Genomic DNA, 15,934 nt, shown 5'->3' on the forward strand with positions numbered 1-15,934 from the left:
TGAAACAAATGTGGATTTTTTTTTTCTTACACTCATCCAAAGTCAGATTATGTGTTTAAAGCAATGTCTGCTGCTAGATTTTTGCAGCAGGAGGAAAGTAAATGAAGGCCACTCAGTCACTGATGGGCTGGAGACAGAAACAGAGCCACTTTGTCTTCAATAATCTCAGCGCAATATCCCTCGCATCTCATCTCCCGAGAGCATCATTTCCCTTTATGGCTCACACTCCTAAATGGCTGAATTATGCCACCAAAGATCAATGCAAAATTTCACCACTCCCTAGCGTCTCAAGACAAGTTGGCTTTCCAGCCCTTAATCTTAAAATTATAGGCCTTTGGAGCCTGTCTGGCATATAAGACCTATGAGCACAGCATTAGAAGTAAATCTCTCTTTGCCCACTAGATGTATAAGGATGTTATGATTTAGGAATATAAAATGACATAAATCTTGACTTGGTCTACATAGAATTTAAGCCACGTTTATCTTAGGCCAATCAGACAACAGCAATATTTCCATTCACCTACAGGCAGCCATGAAGGGAAATTCTCAGATCACACTGAACCTCTGCCGCCATCTGCTGGTTAAACAAAAAACCCCATCCACTCCTCAGAAGAATATATTTCTTTAATACATTTCTCAATTCACCAGTCACATTACAGCCGACATGATTACTTTTTATATTATCAAAATCACTGAAGAAAAAAAAAAAAATGCAGTATCATAAATATATGACAGTCTCATATATATATTTTTTGTACATATTCATTTCAAAGGTCCCTTAGTTTAAAAATAAGTGTACAACCCACCTAAAAATCTGATAGAAATCTGCTAAATTCAGCGCTGTTTTTTTTCCTGTAAGAAGTATTTGAAACAGAATGGCTTCTGTCTTTAAAGGGAAGCAACTATAAAGTAATGATTGCCTTGATCTCATTTTATTGCTAGAAAGATATCCTGATTCATCAAACAACCATTGAAGATCTTAACATATGTTCAATTAAATAAGATTTAAAAAGGCCCTATTAGCAAAAGCAGAAGCATAGCACACGGACATTTTACACACACACACAAAAAAAAAAATACCAACAAAAAAAAACAAACTGATTATTTCAAAGGTACAAATGTGAAAATGTGGAGTGTGGCTTACACGCTGACGGTGTGAATCTGAATTACAGTCAAAGACAAACAGTTCAGGTCAGGAAACAAGTGAAAAGATCAACAGGAAGACTTTAAAAGCATCTTGTGCTTATTCTGCTCCTCATAGGGGAGCACATGTTTTTAAACACCTCCCTCCCTGATTTGTTCACCATCTCCCCTCTATTTACACGTCAATCCATCCCATTAATGTTCGTCTTTATATCGGTCTCACTGCCAGTCTTCATCGTCGTCATCCTCCCCCTCTGATGAGTCCTCTTGGCTGCTGGCCTCAGCCTGCTCTGACGCTCCATTCCCATTACCTCCCCGCTGGGTCTCTGCAGCAGACACAGCTGCCGCCGCTGCTGCTGCTGCCGCAGCCTTCCTGGCTCGAGCTTGAGCTGCTGCCTGCTCCTCTTCCTCCTTCTGACGCAGCGCTGCAGCCTTCTTCTCCTGCTCGGCATGACTCTTCATGTGAGCGCTTCGACTCTTCACTTTATAAAACACTCTGTAAGGGAGGAAAAGGGTGCAGCGTTATGCTTGATAGCAACTGTTTGGAATAAAGCGGCGCTATTGAAAAAATAAATAAATAAATAAATATATCACGGAATTCACGGAAACTTCTAAACACACTGTGCCCCACAGAGATCAGCACACTGAGATGAACCAAAAATCACCAGCATTATTTGGACTCTTATAATGAATGAGCAAACCTTCATAACACAATGCTAACAGGTCAGGAATTAACGCCAATCTCTGTGATGGCTTTTGTCGTACCTGTTGCATTTCTTGCAAGGAAAAATCTGCTCAGGTTCCTGCGAGGGCTTCAGTGGCACCCGGGGCTTCTTTGCAGCAGGCTCGGCCCGAGATCTGGGAAGTGCTGGAGACTGATGAGCCTCTTTATGAACAGTATCTGGCTCTTTGAGCACCAGCACTGTTCCTGCCTGAAGAGGCAGAAACAGAAGGTTGCGTTTTAGCACAGTTGAGACCAATGGTTCATAAAATTTAGATTTTTTCAAATAAATAAATATATTGTTTTTTCCTTATTTTAAATATATTAACTGATAAGGATGTGTATCAAAGAACTATGAAATGAAACTTACATAGTCATGAACCTGTAGTGACTGAGCGACCCTCGCCTGCTGTTTTCTCTCATTGATTTGCTCTAAAGACATATTCTTCTTGTCATCCTCATCCGCTTCACCTTGAGTCATCTTCGGCTGCTGTGAACTCTGTAAGGAATCCCACCAGGGAAATTAGGCAGACTATGACCCAGAATCTTAAACATTACTTCAAGACAATAAGATCCTTGTTTCTTCATTAAAGGGGACCCGTTGTTTATTTTTTTACCCTAGTCTTTCTTCTTAATTGTCCCCCCCCCCCAAAAAAAACCCAAACAAACAAAAACAGAGGTTTTCCTTAATAAAGTCGCAGCTGTTGAGAGTTTTGCAGCCTCCACTCCCTGGTACACTTGACTCAGCTTTCTCAAGATTTCCTCAAAATGCTTTCTTAGTTGCCAGACCCCCCCCCCCCCCTTCCTAAAAAAAAAAAGAAAGCACATTAACAGTGGATACACAAAATGTATTACTCTATTCAAGGAACCCAGATGAGGGGCAGCCAATCAGAAGTAAAGTGGGTATCTTGTTTCAAACTAACAGGCTCTATATACGGGGAAGGATAGGATTAGATTAAAAATTGGATCTAGACATCTTTATATAGAGTAATAATCATATACAAATATGATTATTACTCTACATTTTTAGACCAGCTAATGTGCAACCCTTCTTTTCTCACAACCACCAACTCATCGTTCTTGATTCCAGTGGTCTTAACATTTTGCGTGGCCAGAGCACATCCTTATTTTGGTACTTTTGTAAATAACTGCTGTCAACCAGAGAATAGGTCCAGGGGTTGCTTTATTTAGGGTCACACAAATACATGTATCAGAAATGCTGAAGAAAGCCACTGGCTGAAGGGTGTCTGTTTCTTTTTGCTGCCGTGTATTTAAAATAACATAGCAGCAAAAAGACGTGGCACAAAGCATATTTCTCCATGTGCAGACATCTGTATTCACACACAATGAAACCCCTTCTTAAAAACTCCATTTGATTAGTTGAAAAATGTTGACGACTTTTAATTAATCCTAAATATATTCAAACAGATAAATATAACATGGAAGACACATTCAACCATGCACAATGAAACGCACATGAGACATTGCAAATACTACATATACGGTCATGGTAAACAGTACACCAATCAATTCAAAGGTTTTATGTACAAGCACATAATCTAAAGCACACCTGGTGTACTTAATGCTAGGTAAATACAACCTCAGGTGAGCAACAATACAACATATTACAAAGTGTTATTATTTATTTAACAACAATTTTGCCAAAAATTAAGAAGCAGTGTTTGAAAAGCTGAGTGCATCCCATAATTCAAGAGCTTATTTAACCACCTTTAGAAGCACTAATGTGAAGTAACTGTTTTCTGTGACTTAATCAGTCTCTCACATCATTGTGGAGGAATTTTGTCCCACCCTTCTTTACAGTGTTGCTTCAGTTCACTAAAGTTTGCAGGCATTTGTTTATGCACAGCTCTCCAAGCTCCTGCCAAAACATTTCAGTCAGGTTGACGTCGGGTTTTTAATTGGACAATTATAACACCCAGAAATGATGTTGCAGATTTACTGCTGGGTTTGGGGTCGTTCTCCTGTTTTATAACTCTAAGCTTAAGCTGTTGGACAAGTGGCCTCACATGGTTGACTTTGACTGCAAAACCAAGCCCAAATCCTCACTCCTCCACCAACGTGCCTGACAGTTGGTATCAGGCACTTATGCTCTAATGTGTGTTTGTATGAGAGGAGTTTCAGCAGATGTGGCGCTATTAATTATGGCCATGAGGCTGTTGAAGAGGCCTTGGTTTCAAGCCACACTGAAGTCATTTATTGCACGTCTTCCTCCTGCTCTCTTACCCAGCTTTCCCGATTCCTCTCCACTGCCCTATCTCAATAAAGGTTAACAAAATCAATCAAATGCATTTGATTAGCAGCACCTGGCTGCCACGTAGCCTCTTGAGGCTGTAATTTTTCACACAGTGCTTCTGCATTTTGGTTTAACTTTTGTTTGATAAACAACAAATTAAAGGACCAGATTACTTCACCTTAGAATTCAGGATGTGCTTTTTATTACCATGACTGCATATTGACTCTTTAAAATAAAGGTCAGATTTAACCGCGCTTACCTTGACGTCCACGACTGCCTCTGCGTGTTTTTCCACAGGTGAATCAGGAGGGCCGAACATTAAAATCCCATTGCGACCAACTTTCACCTGCTTCTTGTATGTGTAGTAGAACTCCACACACTGAGCCACGGTCTTAGTCCGCACCTTTAAAACAGTCAGAGAAGCGTGCACATGTAAAGCTTTATTGAATAATAAGAATACGTAAGATAATCCTTGAGAAGTCACTCTGTCTCAGCTTATTTTACCGCTTTTTTTTTTTAAAGCCCACATTTCCTATAAAAATAGTCATTTCCTGTCGCAAAGAGGATGTGAATTTTTCAGTCTGAATGACTTTTTGAACCTTTTTAAAGATGCAGCTCGTCTTTGTGTTGAGAGGTGAGCGTCCTCTTCCTGTTTACTCATTTTCCATTACATCTAAATCTGGCATCATGCAGCAAAGACCGAACGTCTTAACTATTATTGTCTTGTTTGATTAAAGCAATTACGTGAATGCCTCGAGGAGTGCACAAAGGATTTATTGACGCTACACAGAGTGCATTTAATCGTATGCAACTGTTTGTTTGGTTGCTTTCTTCCCCCCCACTGATTCACAGTTGTTCTTGCTGCAGGGTCAAATTAACGAACATACCAGTTTCTGCACCAGAAAGAAGTCCTTCCTGTAGGCAGAGATCCCCTTATTGAAAAACCGCTTCTCCTCTGCTGTCCAGCTGTCAGAGCCTGAGGGGAAAACAAATGCAGTAAAAATAGGCGAGTGAGCAAGAGCATAAATTGCAGAGAAAGGCAAAGAGAAAGCTCGTGACAGCTGATTGAAGCAATTAGCATAAAAAGCTTCTTTTTGTTGTTGTTACCTGAGTAGTGATAACCTATCAATTGATGGCCTTTGGGGAAAATTGGATCCTGATGCATCAAACGTCCCAGTGTTTCCTTAAAAGTTGGCATCACCGTGAGCAAAGGCATGTCCCTCATTTGAAAGCTATGAAACACTTATAAGTAGTAGTGTAAATAATGTAATATCTGTACGTCACTTTACTCACAAGGAAATCTCCTCCACATTCATGAAAACAGTGCAAAGCCAGCTCCTGATTGGTTCCTCCTCCTCTCAAAACGCTCGAACATGCCATGTTCATCAAATCCTCCACTACAAAGAGAACGTGAGGAGTGTCGATGGTGACAAAAAGCTCAAAGTATGAATAAAAAGCGAGGTCGGTAGGTCACATGTTATGATGGACACTTACTGGTCTCTTTGTCACCATGTTTGAAGGCGGCGTCATCAATAGGAACCCAAACCAAGTCCGCTTTGTGCTGGGCGGACTGGGAAGAAGCTTCATCTTGCAAATCAGGAATTTCTGCCTGGTACTTTTGCCCAATGTTGATCCGTCTGAATGCCAACACAGAGGGCTGAGTTATGAAGCCGTCAGTTAGAAACAATAGTAGGTTGTTTGGATGTTTAAGTGCTACTCACGGTTCGAGGCTCACAGGTGTAGCCTCGGCGTTCAAGGTGAAGCTAGGCGGCGTAACGTCTGAACTCGCTGGAAGAGGCGAATGAAAAAGCTCTTGCTTGTTAAGTAATTTATTCAAACAAGTAACTCACATATATCACTGCAAAAGAACTGAAGCAAACGAGACTCACTGGAACGCAGAAGGCTCCGAGCTGCAGACTTGGGCGTAGGCGGGGGCGGCAGGATTTGGTTGGTTACAGCTATGTTAGTGAGGAAGGTGGAGAAGTAGAGTCCGGAGCCCTCCCGCACAGGAGACAGGATGGGTGGTGGCGTGTATGGGGGAAAGGTAAGAGGGTTGTCCATCAGGCGCACCGGAGAACGGAGGTTGCTCTGAAAGGAAGTGATGCTGGAGTAGACGGATGGTGCGATGAAGGTGGATGGTTTGGGGGGAGGGATGATGAGAGGTTCGGGACGTGGCCTGCGCTTCAGTTTAGCTTTTCCGTCCTCATCAAGTCCTGTATCGCTTTCCTCATCCTGGATGGAAGAAGCAGAGTTAACACAAACCTATATTTTTTATAACAATCATGAGCAGGTTTCACACCTGACTGATCAAATTCAAGGAATAAATTCTCCCTGCTATCCTCCACCTTCCTCCTGTATTAACCTTTATTGCTCCTGGATCAGACACAACCGGCCATAAAGCTGACTGAACATTCTCACGTGGTTTATCGTGACGCAATCTAAGTTTCTCTGTGAGAAGGGAAAAGCCACACACAGACGACAACGCCTCATCAGCTGGGGTGTAAATGGATTTTACACAACAAGTCAGGTTAGAAAGGCGTTTTTAAAGTTCACCGATTTATTATTAAATCTCAGGTCCAGATCGTTAACTGTATTAAAACATCCTTTTGGACTAAACCGTTTCTGATATTCAAATTATGCTAGTGTTTTGAGACTTATGTGATAAAGTTTTGTACCTCTATGTCCAACATTTGAGGACCTTGTTGGAAATTAAAGGAACAGTCCCACACAGAACAACTGAACATTTTCTCAGGCCTGTAGTGCCATTTCTCTGTTGGTGTCAAACGCCCAGCTTTGGAGGAATTGCCTGTGCATTCAGCTGGGACTTGCCTTAATTTTATGACTTTGCAAAAAATAAATAAAACTCAGCTGCAACTCCAGAAATCCCAGCGCCCAGTTTCTCCAGTAAACGGAGAAACAGAATCAGAGCTGGCACAAGCTAAAATCCCCTCTGAAGAAGTACTAGGACCACATTAAGGAAAAGTACATTGTTGTTCATTTCATTTTAAATTTGGAGATTAAAGTTGTAGTTTGAAGTCAAACAACTCCCACGGCTGCTATACTCTCTACAAAATGCCGGGTATAGATGAGTAATTGAAACGCCAACTTTAATCTCTGTATTTTGACTGTTTTCTCAAAATGAACAATGACATTTATGTTGTTGCACTAATACTCCTACCTAATACTATCATTAATGTTTACTTCTCACCCCACTGTCACAACCACATGCAACGACATGCATGCTAGCTTAATTTGCGATTCTAAACTGAGTGTGTGAATGATCACCCATTTTTTTTTGTACAAGCCCTGTGACAGATTCATGACCTGTCTGGGTTATGTGGTTATGAAAATGTATGAATAAAGTCATTCTGAAAAAGACACTGAAGCTGAATTTTGCAAATGTATTTTTGGCACGTTTAGCCCTAAACGGGTCATGGTGTCGCTTTACAGTAAGAATAAGCAGACCTCTCTTCACCAAACCTACTCGACCAGATAAAAATATCTAAGCTCAATTCGGAGTTTGTCTTCTCCCTACATTGATTTTTTTGCATTACACACATAAAATAGATTTAATCATCTGGCCCAGTGATGAGTGTACTTCCTGAATCTGACTTCACTGTGAACCTACAGTCTGTAATGATGTTCATGTGGTTCAGGATTTTGGAATTAATGAGTCACATCATCTAATTCAGTCCATAAATTGTGGGTTGGTCCAAGTTTCAGTTGCACATCTCTGTTACTCCTCAGCAGATGTCTGAAAGACTCAAAGTCTCAATGTTTAACCACTGCGAGGTCTGAGCCGACCCATGAGAAGTTGAACTTTGAGGTTGTTTGTGTAACTGGGTGGGATGACATTGTCTTTGCTAACAATACTGCTCAAACTTGCATTTTAAAGGGGGGTATCAAGGTAGTTATGCAATGTGGTCTAAGCCTGAATAAACATCTACAAACACGACGGCTGTAAATGTTTCATCGTGGTATGCAAAAAAAGAAAAAAGTCCCTTTAAAGTGACTGAAAGGAAAACAATTCAAATCTCTCGTCCTTAGGGAACTAACCTGAGCAAAACTCTCAGTCATGGTGCTTCTCAGCGATCGCCGGCGAGCCACAATGACAGAAGGTTTGCGATCGGATGGTGCAGCAGGCCGCTCGCCCTGACCGGGCCGCCCCTGAGCCCAGCCACCCTGAGGATCTGTTTGACCTCTGTGGACTGGCACAGATACTGGGATGACCAGGGGCACCATTGTGGCTTGCCTGCTTGAAGCACCGTCTTCCTGTTGAGGCACAATAAGGAAAGAGGCAGGAAGATTAGAAAAGGCAGAAGAGAGTTGAGGAAGTAGCAGGAAAATAAAGGAAAAGGGATTGAGATATAAAAAGAGGAAGAAGTCCAAGTGGTCACATGAGCTTTTTTTGCATTCGGCTCCAATTTAAAAAAAAAAAAAGAAAAGAAAAAAAAAAGAAAGAAAGAATCAGAATTACTGTTTCTGAACAGAAATATCTATTCTTTCGTTGTTTTTTGTAACATTTGAATCACTAAAAAGTCCCCAAGATACAACAGACATACATTTCTTACATTCACCAGCCACTTTATTAGGTACAGCTGCTTTAACTGCTCATCAGTACAAATATCCAATCAGTTAATCACATGGCAGCAACCCGGTGCAAATAGACACGGTTAAGATGATCCGCTGAAGTGCAAATCAACCACTTGGAAGAAATGCGATTTAAGTGACTTTAAATGTGGCATTGTTGGTGCCAGATGAGCTTGTCTGAGTATTTCAGAAACTGCTGATCTACTGGGATTTTCCCACACAAGCATCTCTAGGGTTTACAGAGAATGATCAGAAAAAGAGAAAATATCCTGCGAGCAGCAGTTCTCTGGGAAAATTGCCTCGTTGATGCCAAAGATCAGGGGAGAATGCCCAGACTACTTTGAGCTGTTAAATAGGCAACAGTATCTTCAATAATAACAATCAAGGTACGCAGAAGAGCATCTCTTAACTCACAACATGAGCTACAGCAGCAGAAGACCACACTGGGTGCCACTCCTGGCAGCTAAGACAGGAAACGGAGGCAACAACTCAAACAGGCTCAACAGTTGCACAACAGATGAAAAATGTTACCCGGTCTGTTGAGTCTCAGTTTCTGCACCGACATCCAGGTGGTAGGTCAGAATTTAGTGTAAACAACAGGATAGCGCACCATCCTCTCAAACTGTTCTTGAACATCCCAGTGAGCTCAGTGGCCTTCGCAGCCACCAGATCTCAATCTGGCTGAGCACTTTTGGGATGTGGCAGAACTGGAGATTCATGCAATGGACGTGCAGCTGATAAATCTGCAGTGTTATGTCATGACATCAATATGCATCAAAATCTCTGAGGAATGTTTCCAGCACCTTGCTTTAGTTATGCATACACTAGCAGATCTAGTTGTACCTAATAAAGTGTCCAGTGAACATAGAAAGCACAAAAAAAATGCAAATAAAGTTCAAAAATATATTATTCGAATAAAAAGTAGCAATGACAACAAAAACATGATACTATCACGTCAATCTGGACAAATTTCTCTGAGACAACTCATTTAATCAATGCCACAGAGGATTAAAGAATAGAGGGGAACATGTACCCAATAAAGTGGCAGATGAGTTTACTTTTAAGATTTAAAAGCACCTAAATGATAAAGTAGTAACTTATTATTTTCCTCAAAATTAATTCCTCAACCAATAAACCACATATCAGCTTGAAACGCCATAATTAAGAGATCAATTAAAAATGAAAATTTAAAATAAACACCACAGAGCAGAAAAATTAAAGTCTCTTTCAAAACATGTGCATTCCACCTGTAAAATAAAAATAGAAATATATAAAATTTCATCATAGGGCTTTACAAGCACATACTTTGGCAGGCTTTCGGAGACGTCCACATGCCTGCCTGGTATTTCTGCTCATTCTAACTCAAAGAAAAACTAGCAAAATGAGTAATCCTGGCTTCTAGTGGTGGGGGTTAAAGCATGAATCAGTTTTGTGATTTATAATTAGTAAAAGTTAAGAACAAAAGTAAAGACACTCGTCTCGTCTCCTGACCTAGAAAACAAAGTGCAGTTTAACTAACCACAACGAAACAGCTCTGGGTTGTGAATCGCCACCTTAAACCTGTTTGGCGTGTAGTGGGGAGAAAAGGAGTGTAGCTATACAGGTTGACAGTGCTGCCCCTCCCTAGCTCTGCTGAATGACTGGGAAAAGGCCTGAGGAATGTGGAGGTGTGCAGACATGCAGCTGCTCCAACGTGCGCGCGGTGCAAGAAAGCCTTCGATAAGCTTCGTAACCCCCTGAGGGAAGAGGACTACCTGTCCGTTTGCTTGCGTTAAAATGGACTCAGACTGAGTTTTACTCATTTCTGCGACTTGTGTTTATGTAAAAAAAACAACAACAAAATAAAAACTGCTAAAGAAACCTTAAAGAAGCAGGCCCCAGTGGGTGTGCCACGATTAAAGTAAATATTATATATCCTGAATAAAACGACAGAGCGTATCATCTTTCATACAGCAGTAAAATGAGGAGAGCAGATCAAAAAGGCGAATCTTCAGTGAACGGCAGACATTCAGGTTTCACCAGATACGTTGTCTGCAGTATCGATGTGCAACTTGTTAAAACAGCCCGCAATGGCTGAGGCTCAACAGCTGCACGAGTCGAGTAAACAAGCCCAAGAAAAGGATTTTGTAAACCATAGGGAAGTTCTGCATAGAAACAGAGTCCTTCCTCTTTGTACAGCTGCTTGCCAACTTTGCCAGATGAGAAAATCTGCTCTCACTTGCACAAATGAGCTGCCTGCCCCGTTCCCTCTCAAGCAACCTGAGCCTAAGAGTATTTTATTTCTTTTTTTTTTTTTAAATCATATTACTCTCATAAATGATTGATATATTCCCTACAGCAGCAGTGTAATGAGCCATTTCTCTTTTACCTTTACAATTTTTGCAGGCAGGGACTCCATCTCTGACGCCTTCTGTGCCAGGGTTTCCAAGTTGATCTCCTTGGATGCTCTCCTTCTCCTACGGATGACCCCTCCTGTTGTCACTTGGCTTTCCCCTGCTTTCGCAACCTGCGCACCCGCTACTCCGTTTTGGGGCGGTGGAGGCTCTTTGGCTTGAGACCAGATGTTTGTGGAAGGGGGATCCAGTGGCGACTGCCCCTCCCTGGAAAGGCGACGCGAGCGCCGAGGAGCAGCCGCGTTTGCGGGCTCTGTGGGATTTGCGCCGGCCTTTTCGGGGCATTGATCAGGAACGGCTGACGCGTCACAGCTTTGAGCCTCTGCTTCCAGCTGCGGCTCCGTCGACTGAACATCTTCTTTGGACCCAGTTTCAGATGGAGGCGGCTCGGCAGGCTGATAAGCGACGAAGTTTTGGGTCTGCTGCTGTTTTGGTTGCACCTGTGGCTGTGTCGTGTCTTGCTGTGACACATTTTGCTGCTGTAGCTGCTGCTGTTGTTGCATTTGCTGGATTTGTTGCTGTCTCTCCTGGAGCTGCTGCTGCTGCTGATACTGTTGCTGCATTTGTTGCTGCAGCTGTTGGATTTGATGTTGCTGGATTTGGTGCTGCTGTTGCTGCAAATGTTGCTGTTGTTGCTGCTGCTGCTGCAACTGAATCTGATGCTGTTGATGCAACTGTTGTTGCTGCTGCTGCTGTTGTTGTTGGTGATGATGGTGATGATGAATTTGTTGCTGTTGTTGTTGTTGCTGCTGCTGCTGCTGCATCTGGTGTAGAAGCTGCTGCTGAGTTTTGGGCTGCTCACTGTAGGGCAGGTTCGGAATTGCCTTGTTTGCTGGAAAAACCGAGTAATAGCCAGATGAGAACTGTTGCTTGCTGGGTCTAAATGTTGCCTGGAAGGGCTGCAGCATGGACCCCTGCAAACCATGAGGTGGCACATGTGACTGGCCTTGGAGCTCCACGCCTTTGTGGCCATGTTGATAGGCTTGCAGCTGAGCCTGGTGCATTGCCGCCGCTGCAGCATGCTGTTCCCACTCAATCCCCCTGCCTTGAGCCGGAGCCTGTGTGGCATCTCTATAAACCTCCACAGGTCCGGACAGCTGATTTTCCCCTCCCATCGGCAGAGCTACACCTTCGTGGACTCCCTTGTGGAACGTCATCTGATTCCTGACATTCACTCCGCTCATGTAGGGGCCAAAATTCTGTCCCCAGGTCGACACAGGAACTTCCTGGGACCAGCCAGGGGCCTGTAAGGAGTCCTGGTGCATCCATTTTACTGGAGCACCCTGTTGATAGTGCGGTAAACTCTGGGGCCCTTTCTCTTGATTATAAACACCAGAGCTGCTGGCAGAGTCACTGTGGCTTGACTCTAAAGCTGGCGGTCCCATACCATAATAAACCTCCCCTGGGTGCTGCACAGCCTCTTTCATGGCTGCAGCACGGTGCTTACCACTCTTGTCAGTATTTACTTGAGCAGGAAGACTCATAGTAATAGAGCTTTCAGTCCCGATCTGTGAGCGTGCAAAAGCAAGTTGGTGCCTCTGTAGTGCGCTTTCACTGCTTGTGGTGAAGAAATTCTTTAACTGTGTATACAGAGGTATCTGGGAGGAAATATAAATCCCAAAGGAAAGCACAGGGTGGAGAACACGCAGTCCTCCTTCAAGAATCAAATCTGAGGCTCGCTGTCCATCCTCTTTAGGGGGTGCAAGACCTTACGATAGAAAGAAGAAGTCAGACACTTTTGTTTTCTTAGAAGACACAGAGTTTTCACTCGACTCTCAGTCGTCTTTGGCAATGAGGAAATTGAGGCCTACGCCAGCAGATAGCCCCGTTAGAGTAAAGTGAAAATATACAGGATTGCACGCAGATTGAGCAGAGAGAAAGAGTGCGCGCAGATAGGGCATTGCAAGTTTCGAAGGGACAGACAGACCTCAACACGGCGGCGCTTACAGTGTAGCTGCCATTTGGCACAACAAGAAATACAGGAAACGAAGGGGCTCGTGCAATCACCCGAGCGATAGCCAGTGATGTTTGTGTGAGAGGAGAAAAAAAGAGCAATAAGGAAGCGTCTGAGGAGCGAAGAGCTCTTAGGCAATCCAGCAGATTAAAAAGCATTACTTACACACCGTGTGATCACCTTATCAATGGTGCAAAGAGTCGCCCGTGTCCAACTCCACGGAGTCACTTTGGTTTCGATCAACTGCGCGCAGCTCCATGAAGGGATCGTGCGCAGCAAATGTCATAACTCTTGACAACTTTCCCTCGAGTTTCACAGCGCGCAATATGGCGAGCAGGCGAGCGAGCAGCCCCGCGGAAATACGCTCCAAAGTCCGGCCAGGGCCCGGGGCAGGCTCAGTAACGCCGTAGTTACAATGTTGCACACTGTATCCGCAAAACCGTACACTTCCAGGAAAACATGTCCACAACTTTCCCCCCCTCCACCTCCTCCTCTCCTGCACGCAACGTAAGTAAACCCACACGCGAGACGCTGAACGTGCAGCGGCCCGCTCGGGCACTTCCTCAGATCAGTGCGCTTTCGCTGAGAGGAAAGCTCCGAGTGTTTAAAGCCGCCGTTTCGGTTTGTCCGAGGTGCGCGGAAAAAGAAAAAAAGGCTGCGAAACTGCGCAAAACACGCAGAAAGTTGTGCACCTCCAAACGCACCGCCTCACCCCAAAACAGCTCAAGTCACATCCTGTTATCCAATCCGATTGTTTGGCCACTCCCATCGCCGCATCCGTGTGCGTTTGTTTCTCAGTGGCGCCTTCCCCGGAAATCGGAGGCTCGTCACACGGACGCAGTTTGTTGTTGGTTAAAATCAGGCCTCCAACCGGGTTTACGTTTGGATAATTCATCTGGTTCAACAAACCCCAGCTCTTCTATTAGAATTTATTCCTCGTTTTATTCATTAAAGCGGGCTTATTACGCGTTATTTAAAGCCCAGCTACTCACTTTTATCATTTCATCCATGTTTATGTTTTTAACAAGAAACCTATTTTAAGCAGCTTCTCTGTTTCCTGCCAGAGACGAATACATTTCCCGTCATCTGCATCTGTCCACAGTGTTATTTACGAGCAGGCACCACACTGATTATCTGGGGTGCATGCACAAACCATTTTGTGCCTCATTTTTCACATGCAGAAGACCCACCTACACCCACCAGCCACTTTGGTGGTACACCTGCTCAGCTACATTTTGGCATGCAAACATTGTCAACATGACCTACTGAATAAACAGCGCATCAGAATGGTGGAAGAAAAGTCAATGACAGATAGTTTTCATCTTCTCTATTTAAATGGGTTGTTTAATGGACTGTACTTAATATTATTGTTCACCCAGTCGCGTGCACATTTATGCAGGGTCTTTTTTTTCCCTTTAAGCCTTAAGTTCTTCCTCACATTCCCACAGACTCACTCATATTACAAGGGATGCATCGGGAGAGTTCAGTCTCTTGCCCAAGGATACTTAGACATACAGACTGGGTAAGCCAGGGGCTGAACTGAGAGTGTGTCTCTGTTGGTTAAATAAAATAAATTAAATATAAATACAGAGCCCCAAACCTCCTCTGGCATTAGCATCAAGACAAAAGCTGTGCACTAGGAGCTTTGTGGCAGGGGTTTCCACAACTGAGCAGCTTCTGGAGGTGCAATGTGTAAGCGGCCCAGTGCTTTTGCCCATATAGTTTATGTGGAACGGGGCTCTGGGGCTTTGACTCAAACATTTTGTTCTTCACCTGCTTGTTTTTGTTAAAACAAACTTGAGGAGCGACAGGTGGCTCTGATTGAAAATCTAAAGCCACTGCATGCTCATATAGTAGCCGACTTGCAGTAAATGTTTTCTTGCTTCTCTATATTTAATAGCAACATTATTCTAAATATTGACATCATCGTGACTTTAGACTCACAAGTAAAACAGAACTCATCAATAAAATGTTTGCTAAGGTCAGAAATCCGAGAAGTCAAGTATACTTAGAGTTCTTTTTTTTTTAGAGGGGCTGCCACTGCTAGAAATTCCAAATAATGATGACAACTTTTATAATCAGTTGTTGACCTCATGCAACACACTTTATTTATCTTAGTTTTTGATACTCATTGCATTTAAACACATAAATGAGAACACGTCATGATTTCATGAAACAGATGTGTGTTTATTTTGCATGTGTTTCAAACACACATGCCTCTGTTTGTAGCACACATGTATAGTCAACTTTTGCATGTTCAGCTCTTTATCTTTGTTTTTGTATCCCCATTGTTAGTGGGGCCCTGTATTATCGCATGCACATACAGTCAGCAATCACAAAGACGTAAACATAATACAAATATCAACTAAATTCATAGAAGAGAACACAAAAATAAAATAATAGTCAAGCTTAATATTAGACACACAAATGTGGTCACTTGGCTGCTGAGATCTACCCAAATGAGGAAAAGATGGGCCTTCAAAATGCACCTCTTTCAAATGCAGGAACTGGAATGTACCAAGTGTCACGTCATCGCAGGGGAGGCCAAGAAATGTTTACTTTAAATAGGTTGTTTATTTTACGTGACATTTGAGTTTGGTATTCAGTTGTTTTTGTTTTTTGCATTAGATTATTGATAAGTTAAACTAACTGACAAACTAGTTGCTGTTTTATTTACTTCTTATAAGATAACTTCTTTGTTGTAGTTCCCCCGTTGGGCGTCTTTGGTGTGATCAGCCAGTATTTAAGTTCCCTTTTCTTTTGTGTCTGATAGCTCAGTTATATTTTCAGTCTGGTTTTGTGTTGTAGTTACTTTACCCTCATGCCTAACCAGCTGAGTCCCTCACAGTCTGTGTTTTTACCCCTTTTGGAGTATTTTG

The 15,934-nt window shown here is 42.9% G+C and overlaps 1 protein-coding gene across 3 annotated transcripts; it reads right to left on the reverse strand.

The window, feature by feature from the left end:
- Nucleotides 1-744: 744 nt before the first annotated feature.
- mideasa (mitotic deacetylase associated SANT domain protein a) lies at nucleotides 745-13,797 on the reverse strand. 3 transcript variants are annotated; one of them, XM_026142562.1, is made up of 13 exons: nucleotides 13,236-13,797; nucleotides 11,077-12,809; nucleotides 8,175-8,390; nucleotides 6,008-6,350; nucleotides 5,840-5,906; nucleotides 5,613-5,755; nucleotides 5,412-5,515; nucleotides 5,226-5,301; nucleotides 5,006-5,094; nucleotides 4,378-4,521; nucleotides 2,235-2,363; nucleotides 1,909-2,075; nucleotides 745-1,639 (listed from the first exon to the last, which is right to left on the reverse strand). In XM_026142562.1, the coding sequence occupies exons 2-13, from the start codon at nucleotides 12,583-12,585 to the stop codon at nucleotides 1,363-1,365; spliced, it is 3,264 nt and encodes a 1,087-aa protein (XP_025998347.1). In that variant the 5' UTR covers nucleotides 12,586-12,809; nucleotides 13,236-13,797; the 3' UTR covers nucleotides 745-1,362. The 3 variants fall into 3 exon arrangements, with proteins under 3 accessions (XP_025998347.1, XP_025998346.1, XP_025998345.1); XM_026142561.1 differs by having other exon boundaries at nucleotides 13,225-13,797; XM_026142560.1 differs by having other exon boundaries at nucleotides 13,221-13,797.
- Between the last annotated feature and the right edge of the window lie 2,137 nt (nucleotides 13,798-15,934).

Source organism: Astatotilapia calliptera, chromosome 15, assembly GCF_900246225.1.
Source record: "Astatotilapia calliptera chromosome 15, fAstCal1.2, whole genome shotgun sequence".
NCBI lineage: Eukaryota > Metazoa > Chordata > Actinopteri > Cichliformes > Cichlidae > Astatotilapia > Astatotilapia calliptera.

Coding starts and splice junctions, on each gene's coding strand:
- mideasa (XM_026142562.1), bottom strand. CDS start 12,585: ATGAGTCTTCCTGCTCAAGTAAATACTGACAAGAGTGGTAAGCACCGT. Junction 5,302..5,411: donor AATGTGGAGGAGATTTCCTT/GTGAGTAAAGTG, acceptor CCAACTTTTAAG/GAAACACTGGGACGTTTGAT. Junction 4,522..5,005: donor TCTTTCTGGTGCAGAAACTG/GTATGTTCGTTA, acceptor ACTGTTTTAAAG/GTGCGGACTAAGACCGTGGC.